Raw genomic sequence first — 10,993 nt, 5'->3', positions numbered from 1 at the left:
AGCTCAAGTTGTGTTCATTTCAGTTGTTTCAATGCCGTAACAGCAAGTAGATGCCCTTTTACTGAATGAAGTAGAAGGATTCCTGAAGTTGGCAGTTGTACTGAGATTGTGTTTGAGTTTGGTTATGTTACAGTAGGTATCTTGCCGGTAGCTTTTTCCTGAATTGCATTTAATTTGTAACTCTTTCTAATGTTGTATGCTTAATGTGATGGAATAGGTTACTAAATAGCCATAGCTACTCGTGTACAAAGTGCAGATGAACCTGCTTTTTACATCATGAATGCTGTGCAGGCATAATTCGTGCTGTAAACTGTCTTCATGTTCTCTCTCTCTCTCTCGTAGCAAGTGCAAAGAGAACGGTGAATTGGAGAAGTGTTAATACTGTACACTATTGCTACAAACACTAGCATAGTTTGCTACAGGATATGTGTCCTCTTCTAGAATTCATGGAGGGGGGAAGGGGTGTAAATTCTCCCATCTAAGCTTATGTTTTTGTTAATGTGTTGGGTTCTAAAATCTCGGTTACACAGCAAGTGTGCTCCAGTCTCTCTTCTAGGACCCGGGTTATGCCTGTGGCAGGCATGCATTTAGGTTACCATATGAATGTTCACTGGGACAGTTCAGCTTTAACTTGTATTGCAATGCATTTTAATGTTAACCGTTTCTGGTATCTTTTCACAGCAGGACTACCCTTGAATGCATTGGGGTGTGAGTTGAAAAGCCTCAACTGTCCCAGGGGTGCAAATTTGGCTTTATGGTGCCACCATTTTAATGTTGCTGCTGCTAAGACATGGTTAAAATAGTGGGTAAGCATGACTATGGGTAGGGGTTTAGGTGTGGAGTACACTATAAATTGAGTAACACTAAACTCGGATCAAGGCGATTGCCAGCTATGGAAGCCTCCCAGAGTTGAAGCAGACTATTCTACAGACAGTAAATCTCATTTTGGACAAAGTCCTTCTGGTCTTCAACTTGTGTCCCTTCACTTTCAGAATGGAAACTACATCTTGACCTTGCTTTACATAACTGCTGATCAACGAGGGTACTTTGACATTAGATGTCCAGCCACTGGTGGGGAGCCAACAGAGACTACTAGAACCTCTGGTGGGGAGATGACCAGACCCACTGCTGGAGAGCCAACAACTACTTGGAAACCTGTAATGCCAACTCTCCCTGACGCTGCTCTCTGCAAAGCCTCCAGCATGACTGTGGAGCTGCCCTCTGAGTTGCTTCAAGTTCTAGTATTGAGTGAGTCTGAATTTGGCCCCAAATTCTTTTGGGAGGGAACTGATCTGTCTTGGTAGGTAATGTAACTTTTTTTTTTTTGTATAGGTCCGTCCAATGAGTGGGTGGATATCAATGATGCTCCCAGTTACTGCAACTACAGTTTGGTGCAGGGAAGAGGAGGAAGGAACTTCTTTACAACCCCCTACAGAGGTTGTGATGTCCAGATACAGGTGGGAACCGTACATTGTATTCTAATCTGGAGTTTGATTTCTAATGCTACAACCTACATAAAACTATCTTTTCACATCTGCTGACTAATGCCCCTTCTCCAATGGCACATCCCAACCAGAGAGCTCGGTATGGTACGGCTACAAATTGTTCTCCACTGGCTATTTGTCAAGCTGTGTGAGAACCAAACCACACAGAATTTGTTTTCTTAGCACTGAAACAAATTGGAGAACTATCCTTAAATGAGATCTTTGGCAAATCCTGTTTCAACCCCCTCAACAGAACTAATTTAAGGTTGATATTATAATGGGGTAATTAGTTTAGACATTACTAAATATTAAGTGATAGCTGTACTGGTGGTCTAATTTGTGAAGACCATTTGTGTGTGTTGGCAAAGTGTAACTTTCATTGCAGGATGTCAGCTTGGCTCTGTGGTGGGAAAATCTAAAAGCGTAATGTCCTTCTGTCAACTAGTTCTGTCTCTTCACTTGCAGGACGGAAGCTACAGCTTAACATTGCTCTACATTACCACTGCTGAGGGAGACTACGTGCACATGAGATGTCCAATAAAAACGACTACTAGGAAGCCAACACGGACTGCTAGAACTACCAGTGGGAGGACGACTAGAACCACCAGCAGGAAGACTACCATCTGGGAGCCGACCAGGGTGAGGACGACCAGCACTCCCATTGGGGACCAAGACTACTACCAGAGACTACTACCAGAACCACCAGCAGAGGATGACTACCAGATCCACCACCACCAGGCCGACCAGGACGACTACTACCACCACCAGGAGGGGGCCGACCAGGAGGACCACTACTACCAGAACCACCAGGAGGACGTCTACCAGAACCACCAGCAGGGGGCTAACCAGGAGGACGACTACTACCAGAACCACCAGGAGGATGTCTACCAGCAGGACCACCACTAGGGGGCCCACCAGGAGGACGACTACTACCAGAACTCCACCAGCAGGAGGACGACCAGCACTCCCATTGGGGGGCCGACCAAGACGACTACTACCAGAACCACCACCAGGAGGACGACTACCAGAACCACCAGGGGGAGGACGACCAGCACTACCATTGGGGAGCCGACCAAGACTACTACCAGAACCACCAGGAGGACGACTACCAGAACTACCAGCAGGAGCCGACCACCACTACAACCATTTGGGGGCAGACCAGGACGACCAGAACCACCACCAGGAGGACGACCAGCCAGGAGGACCGACAGGACTACCAGAACCACCACCAGGAGGACGACTACCAGTACTACCAGAACCACCAGGGAGGACGACCAGAACTACCAGAGGAGGACGACCAGGACTACCAGAACCACCACCAGGAGGACGACCAGAACCACCAGCAGGAGGACGACCAGAACCACCAGCAGGACGACTACCAGAACCACCAGCAGGAGGACGACCAGTACTCCCATTGGGGGGCCGACCAAGACTACTACCAGAACCACCAGCAGGAGGACTACCAGAACCACCACCAGCAGGACTACCAGAACCACCAGCAGGACGACTACCAGAACCACCACCAGCAGGACGACCACCAGAACCACCAGCAGGAGGACGACCAGTACTCCCATTGGGGAGCCGACCAAGACTATCGGAACCACCAGGAGGACGACGACCAGAACCACCAGCAGGACTACCAGACCATGACCAGAACCACCAGAGCAGGACTACCAGAACCACCAGGAGGACGACCAGAACCACCAGCAGGACGACCAGACCACCAGCAGGACCACCAGAACCACCGAGCAGGAGGACGACCAGTACTCCCAGGACGACGACCACGGAGCCGACCACCACTACCGGAACCACCAGGAGGACGACTACCAGAACCACCAGCAGGACTACCAGACCACCCAGTACTCCCATTGGGGAGCCGACCACCAACCACCAGGAGGACGACTACCAGAACCACCAGCAGGACGACTACTACCAGAACCCACCAGCAGGAGGACGACCAGTACTCCCATTGGGGAGCCGACCAAGACTATCGGACTACCAGAACCACCAGCAGGACTACCAGAACCACCAGCAGGAGGACGACCAGTACTCCCATTGGGGAGCCGACCAAGACTATCGGAACCACCAGCAGGACTACCAGAACCACCAGCAGGACTACCAGAACCACCAGCAGGACTACCAGAACCACCAGCAGGACTACCAGAACCACCAGCAGGAGGACGACCAGTACTCCCATTGGGGAGCCGACCAAGACTATCGGAACCACCAGGAGGACGACTACCAGAACCACCAGCAGGACCACCACCAGCAGGAGGACGACCACCAGACTACCAGACCACCACTACCAACCACCAGACTACCAGAACCACCAGCAGGACTACCAGAACCACCAGCAGGACGACCAGACTCCCATTGGGGAGACCAGGACTACCAGAACCACCAGCAGGACGAACCACCAGCAGGAGGACGACCAGAACTCCCAGCAGGGGAGCCGACCAAGACTACCGGAACCACCAGCAGGACGACTACCAGAACCACCACCAGCAGGACGACTACCAGAACCACCAGCAGGACTACCAGAACCACCAGCAGGACTACCAGAACCACCAGCAGGAGGACGACCACCATTGGGGAGCCGACCAAGACTACCAGAACCACCAGCAGGACTACCAGAACCACCAGCAGGACTACCAGAACCACCAGCAGGAGGACGACCAGTACTCCCATTGGGGAGCCGACCAAGACTATCGGAACCACCAGGAGGACGACTACCAGAACCACCAGCAGGACTACCAGAACCACCAGCAGGAGGACGACCAGTACTCCCATTGGGGAGCCGACCAAGACTATCGGAACCACCAGGAGGAGGACGACCAGCACTCCCATTGGGGAGCCGACCAAGACTACTACCAGAACCACAAGGAGGTCGACTACTACCAGAACCTCCACCAGCAGGAGGACGACCAAGGCCCCTACAACTGTGGTCTGCACAGCTTCCAGTGTGGTGGTGGAGCTGCCAAAGGAACCTCTAAGACTTGTGAAGGTTCTAGGTGAGTTAGGCTTTTGAGTATTTGGAGGAGCATCATATCTGCCACTGTAGAGGGAGTCTTCTATAGTAACTTTCCCTCTTTCTTTGTAGATAAATCCAACCAGTGGGTAACTGTCATTGATGCTCCCAAGCATTGCAACTACACCTTGTTGCAGGGAAGTGGAAGGAACTTCTTCATAGCCCCTTACGCTGCCTGTGATGTCAGGATACTGGTAATTGTTTGGACTAATTGGAGATGGTGAACACTTTCCACCTTTATCATTTTGCATGAAATGATGCCTTTTGCATAGTCAATCCATTTCTTTTTTTCCAGACCCTGTCCATTCATCCATGAGATCACCTAGATATTCCACCATACTGTGTGCTTTCTCTTCTCCCCCCAACCAAACTTCTGCGCTTTTAATAAAGCTTCATATACTGAACATCAAAAGTATCACTAGTATCCAAATACTACATGTGATCAAACTGACAGGTGCAATGACTTTTTAACCATTGACAAAGATGCCAAAATGATCTGTCGTTCTTAAGCAGGTGTGACTCCTGGTCTCCCAGTTCGTGGCCCGTCATTTTACGGTGTCTGGTTCTGTAGTCTTCCCAGGTTTTGAAATTGCTGGCTGTGAGCACCCAAGATGGCGAGCCACAGTACGCTGCCCTAGTCCAGCCTCCAACATGCTGATTTGCATGAAGGTTCTGCTCTCCACAGATGTGGCATTGTTTTTTGTATTTCTTTATTCCTTTTATTCAAGCTTGCAATTCAACACTCCCTATCCATGTCCAATCAAATGTTTCGGTAACTGGGTGATTTTAAGTGCATGTGCTGGAGTCAGTCATGCAAGCATGTCACGGTCAAGGATGAATGATCAAGTATTTCTATAGATATAATCATTTTGTCGGTTTATGCATTTTTTTTTTTAAAATGTGTTGTAATAAGGAAGTTTCTTTTGATGCTCAGTATACTGTTGGGCAATGATGGTATGATTGGCCCATCTTGCTCTGCTTTCCTCTTGGCCGCCTATTAATCACAAGAGTAAATTTGTTTTCCAGCTTGTATGATCATTTTAAAACCATGGCAATCAATTTGGGTATATTACATATGTTCTTTGTTCTAGAATCAAAGCTATGTTTTGGAAATATGGTATCTGACAACTGGTGGCAAAAAAGGGTATATGGTATTGAAATGCCCCACCAGTGCTGGAGAACCCACAAAAACCCCAACTACAACCAGGACCACCGGAAGCACTACAAAGACAACTATGACCACCAGTGGTGGGAAGCCAACTGTGGTCTGCACTGCCTCTAGTATGGTGGTGGAGCTGTCCAAGGAACCTCTGGTACTAGTAGAGCTTCTAGGTGAGTTGGGCTCTTTGCCCCTATGTGGATGAATTTGACAAGGGCACTAGGGAATTGTATGTAAACTTCTCTTGTAGCTGAATCCAGCAAGTGGGTAGCTGTCCTTGATGCTCCTGAGAATTGCAACTACACCTTGATTCAGAGCAGAGAAAGGAACCTCTTCAAAACCCCCTACACGGCGTGTGATGTCAAGATTCTGGTAATCCATTTCTGCCAATGGGCTGCTCTTGTACTTCTATTCAAACTTGGTCTGTAAATGCACAACTGTAAAGGGGTTTCTGCAACCTAACGGTCTAATACCATAAGGGGGAAGGGGAGGATAGGGAATGCACCCAAGTAGTGATCGTATGATGGGGCTGGTTTCACATGCCCTGACTTGAACTGCTCTTGGATTTCCTAATGTTGTATTTAAGGTTAGTGTTGCCCCAAAATCCCTCATTGGGGATTAGCTAGTTCCAGAGTCTGCTTCAGATTTACTTTCCTCTTACCCTAAACCTTTTTTTATGCAAATTCTAGAATGAGAACTACTACTTGGCCTTGCGCTATACAACAGTTGATGGAGAAGTAGGGTATGTGCAGATGAAATGTCCAACTAGTGCAGGAGAACCAACAAAAGCACCTGCAACTACAACCACAAAATCAACAAGGACCCCTCCCACACCAGATGTGGTGTGCAACTCCTCTGGCATGATGGTGGTGCTGCCCATGGAACCTCTGGACCTAGTGGAGCTTCTAGGTGAGTTGGGTTTTTGCTAGACACCTGTAAGCTTTTGTCTATGGCACAGTAGGGGGATTTTATGGCAACTCTTTTCTTTTGTAGATTATTCCAACAAATGGATAGTTGTCGTCAAGGCTCCAGTGTACTGCAACTACACCTTGCTGCAGGGAAGTGGAAGGACCCTTTTCATAACCCCCTACGAAGCCTGTGATGTCCGGATAGTGGTAATCATGGGGAGGGGTGAGGGTATATATAAAAACCAGAACACTGGTACAGAAGGTTTTTAAAATGGTGCGTACATGCCACTTTGTATATTGGTTAGTTGCATAGCATATGGCAGGTCCCTTTTTTACGTGCATCATTGTGATTGCATGATATGGTTAGACGCATAACTCTCTCTAATTGCATAAAGCTGCGCGGTTCATTGTACGTTGCATTTAATTTGGGTAACTGCATCCCAATGTTGAGTCTTTCCACAATAGCAGTGCCAGAGTGCATTTTTCTACATTGTAGTTGCAAGATCTGTAGTACTGTACACACCTGCTAACCAGTTTTACTGGATTACAATAACTTGGTTTATGCAGGCGGTTATCTACTGCAACACTTCATATGCATTGCCATTGAAGAAAGTTATGTTCTCGATACACCATTTTGAAGTTGGTTTAGTCTGAACCTGTACACTTGTGGGTTATTTGTAATATATAAAAATACCTGGCAATGGCTGTTTCATACAGAAATCAAAGCTAAATTCATCAAATACAATGCATACCCCCTTGGCAGTGGTAGACTCTTCCAGGCAGGGGTAATTGAATGCTCTGCACCTAACCATTCATGCCATTTTGTATTGGAGGAACTGCCTTAACATTCTTGAATTTTTCCTGCATGCAATCCATAGTTATTTTCTTCTCAATCTGTCGGCGCTGTCAATTCTGTTCGCAAACTACAGTAGCCTGCTTGGAGTATCACTGGGCTGACCTGCTGTTCCAACACTGGGGGCTCTGACTCGTGTCCCTGTGAAATACCTTTGAACACTGAACAGCCCAATAAACCTTGGGAACAACAATTGGATCGGCCAACGCCTGCTCTTCAGCCTATCGGCTTGTAGAAACGTTATAGCTTCTCTTGCACAAAATGAAAACTAGCTGTTCTCTTCCCTAACTCTGCCCCTGTTTCACTATATAAAGTGCCAGTTAAGATCCTGCACTATAGGAAGAGATTGGGAAGGGGGTGAAGAGAAGTGACTTAACAACTCTGTTTTTGGCTTTTAAGGAACTTCCTTTTTTTTTTTTTAGTTGATCGTGTGCTTTAAGCCCCAGTATATTGGTATTCCTCATCACCTGCTGAGTGGAGCTTGCAAATAGGAAGTGTTTACAGCTGAGAAATCCCCACTGACTGAACAGAGAGCGTGGCATGTACTGTGTTTGCAGAGCACAAAGATCATGCCAGAAGCACTCCCAACAGATGGCACCAGCAGAGGAATAGGTGGATCAGTGATACTGAATGATCAGTTGGAGTACTTGTGTTTTCACTACCATAAATATTGCCCCCACGGGGGCAAGTGGTTTTATGTAGGGACATCCAAGGCAAATTTTAAAATTCTATGTTCTTGGCAGACTTCCTTACCCAGGGAGACTTGCAGTTGTAAACAAAATACACATCAAGAATAACGGGACAATAGAGCAAGATGCAATGACTTCAGTCCTAATAAGAGCAAATAAAAAACCCAGTTAGGATTTGATATCGGGGCAGTTCGTGAGCAGATGTGTTTAGTTACATCTGGGGTTAGATGAGAGTCCAAGTGAAATACAAGATGCTACCACAAATGATTCTGTGTTCTGTTTTATACTACAAGTATATGTAAATGGAAATAACGTGTACGTCTCAATCAATTTGGGGATTATTTGACAGCGTACAGATGGCAGGTAAGACTAAGCTTTGACATGCAATTATTCCAAACCCTGCTTTTATGGCCTCTTGGCCCAAGGTTTAATCTCTTTTTAAAAACAAAAAGGATGTGTTTTGGAGAATGGAGCACAGGCAGATTGGTAGCTTGCCATTTCTTGACAACTCCTTTTCCGGGAAATGGGAGTAAATGAAATCCATAGAAATTTCAAGTAATTGGATGTGGTAGTAATATTAAAATGCAGCTCTGTGGCAGTATTGTTTTGAACTAGCAAGGCGCTGCTCCATCCTGAAACTTCATCAGAACACTGCAGGCTTGGAATGTAAACAGACTAGTTTTGAAACTAGTCCAGGTAAGTTCTCCCACTGAAGTGGGGACAACGGTGGAAGGCATTGTTACAAAAACACTGGGCTTCATAGTTCTGAAGTGTGCCTAGTAGATTTTCTAGTTGTTTCAAAGCATGCCATTTGACACCTGCTGACATGATCACTGTGTGAGTGAACTACCTGCAATTTGCTTGTTTCCTGGTTATACTTTTTGATCAAGCCAACTTCCTCCTTGTTCTAGAATGAGCACTACATCCTGACCCTCCGCTACACAACTTCTGGACAACAAGCTTATGTTCAGATGCAATGCCCAACCGGTGCTGTAGTGCCCACAAAACCCCCTCCCTCTACAACCACTCCTAGAAAACCAACAATACCCACTGCCTGCAGAGCCTCAGTCATGACAATAGAGCTGCCTGAAGGACCAATTGAACAAGTAGCTGTGATGGGTAAGGTTGTGCCTTGTCCCAGATAACTTGCTACCTAAATTGCTTGGCAATGAGGATAACCCAATCTCGTGGCAACGTTGCCTCTTGCAGATAAATCCAACACTCTGGTAACTGTCCAAGATGATAGCAGAAAGTGTGGCTACAGCTTGGTGCATGGGAGAGGAAAGAACATCTTCACAGCCCCTTACACAGCCTGTGATGTCAAGATGCTGGTAAATATTTTTAGCTTTCTGTACTGTTGCTTTTAAACTTCCTATGCATGTAAATACCCTCACTTGTGCTCTCTGTCCTCCCTTGATTCTCTTCCAGAATGGGAATTATGTCCTGACCCTAGTATATGTAACCCTTAGTGGGAAAAGGGTACAGGTGCAGATGAAATGTCCAACCAGTGTAGCTTTACCAACAGGCTCCCCCCTCCCTCCCTTTGGGGTTTCTGTCCTCTGCAGTGATACTTGCATGACAGTGGAGCTTCCTGGGGGACTGCTACAAGATATCCATTTAATGGGTGAGTTGGCTTGGTACACAGTAATGTGGGTGCTGTGAAACAGAAAGCATGCTCTAAATGTGGCATCTGTTGTAGATGAATCCAACAACTTGGTAGCTGTTATCGGTGCTCCCAAGACTTGTGGCTACAGTTTGAAGGGAAATGGCAAAAACATCCTGACTGCTCCTTACAAGGCCTGTCATGTCAAGATCCTGGTAAGCTGAGGGCAATTGCAGCTGTGATTTCCCCATTTGTATTGGTGATCAAAATCCTGTCAAGAATGACCAACTCTCTTTCCACTTCTAGAACAACTTCTATATCCTGAGAGTCCTCTACACAACTTTTACTGGGGAGCGAGGAGATATACAGGCCAAATGTCCTGTTCCTGGTCTAGTACCACATGTGGGTGAGTGTTTGTTCACTGGACACAAAATACCAGAGTGCTCAAGTCTGGTGTTGCTTGTCTGCCAATGCTGTTGCTGCATCATGTTGCTTTGTATTGAATACAATGTGCCCCTACACAAGATATTAACACCTAAACTACAGGGTCTTCCCTGTACAACCTATAACATTGAAGTTTACTCTCTTGCAGGGTGCAAGATACCAAGAAGTCAGCAGTTGGCTTGTGGTCCACCTAATGCTGATCCACAATGGTGTGTGGCCAATGGATGTTGTGTGGATGCAAGAACTTCCCAGTGTTACTATCCTTTGGATGGTATGGCTTGGTTTTACACTTGATATAGCACTGCTCATCTAATGAGCTATCCAGAGTAACTTTGAACAGCTTGTATAGGAAAACTTTGAGGGTGGAGGAGATAATTGACCTGATTTCCACCCTTACTGTACAGGGGACTGGTCCTTCAGGTAAATGGTTTCATTATTTTGCATTAATGGTTTCTTTGCTTCCTGCTTTTCAGCGTGCACTGCAGATGGGCATTTTGTATTCTCCGTATACCGCACCTCAACCAAGCCAGAAATTGATCCGAGCAGTTTAGTAATTGCAGGAAACCATTCATGTGTCCCTGTAATCTGCACTCCAGACTTTGCGGTCTTCAAATTTCCTGTGACTGGCTGTGGGACACGTGTCTTTGTAAGTTCACTCCTCCTGGGGTTTGGGTTAGTACTAGGACTTCTAGGCTGCAATGCTTTTTACAGCCATATGTCTAAGGGGGGTGTTGGGGTGCTAATCTACTGGAATGCCACTGGTTTTGGGCTGGCCAGGTTGATTACAATCCTCAACTGCTTCAGTGTTCTCACTTTGTAATCATT

General features: G+C 46.8%; 1 protein-coding gene across 1 annotated transcript; it reads left to right on the top strand.

Annotated features, from left to right (window-relative positions):
* The first annotated feature begins 6,534 nt into the window (after nucleotides 1-6,534).
* On the top strand, nucleotides 6,535-9,948 carry LOC121310572. The gene is made up of 6 exons (XM_041243658.1): nucleotides 6,535-6,580; nucleotides 6,665-6,786; nucleotides 9,033-9,240; nucleotides 9,331-9,452; nucleotides 9,550-9,589; nucleotides 9,821-9,948. The coding sequence occupies exons 1-6, from the start codon at nucleotides 6,535-6,537 to the stop codon at nucleotides 9,946-9,948; spliced, it is 666 nt and encodes a 221-aa protein (XP_041099592.1).
* The last annotated feature ends 1,045 nt before the right edge of the window (nucleotides 9,949-10,993 follow it).

This window comes from Polyodon spathula, unplaced genomic scaffold (genome assembly GCF_017654505.1).
Source record: "Polyodon spathula isolate WHYD16114869_AA unplaced genomic scaffold, ASM1765450v1 scaffolds_2271, whole genome shotgun sequence".
NCBI lineage: Eukaryota > Metazoa > Chordata > Actinopteri > Acipenseriformes > Polyodontidae > Polyodon > Polyodon spathula.
This window is presented reverse-complemented; position numbering and strand designations above follow the sequence as displayed.

Excerpts from the sequence above, each read along its gene's own strand:
- LOC121310572 (XM_041243658.1), top strand. The coding sequence starts at position 6,535 with ATGGTGGTGCTGCCCATGGAACCTCTGGACCTAGTGGAGCTTCTAG. Across the intron at positions 6,581-6,664 it reads GGACCTAGTGGAGCTTCTAG|ATTATTCCAACAAATGGATA; the intron begins GTGAGTTGGGTT and ends TTTCTTTTGTAG. Across the intron at positions 9,241-9,330 it reads TGAACAAGTAGCTGTGATGG|ATAAATCCAACACTCTGGTA; the intron begins GTAAGGTTGTGC and ends TGCCTCTTGCAG.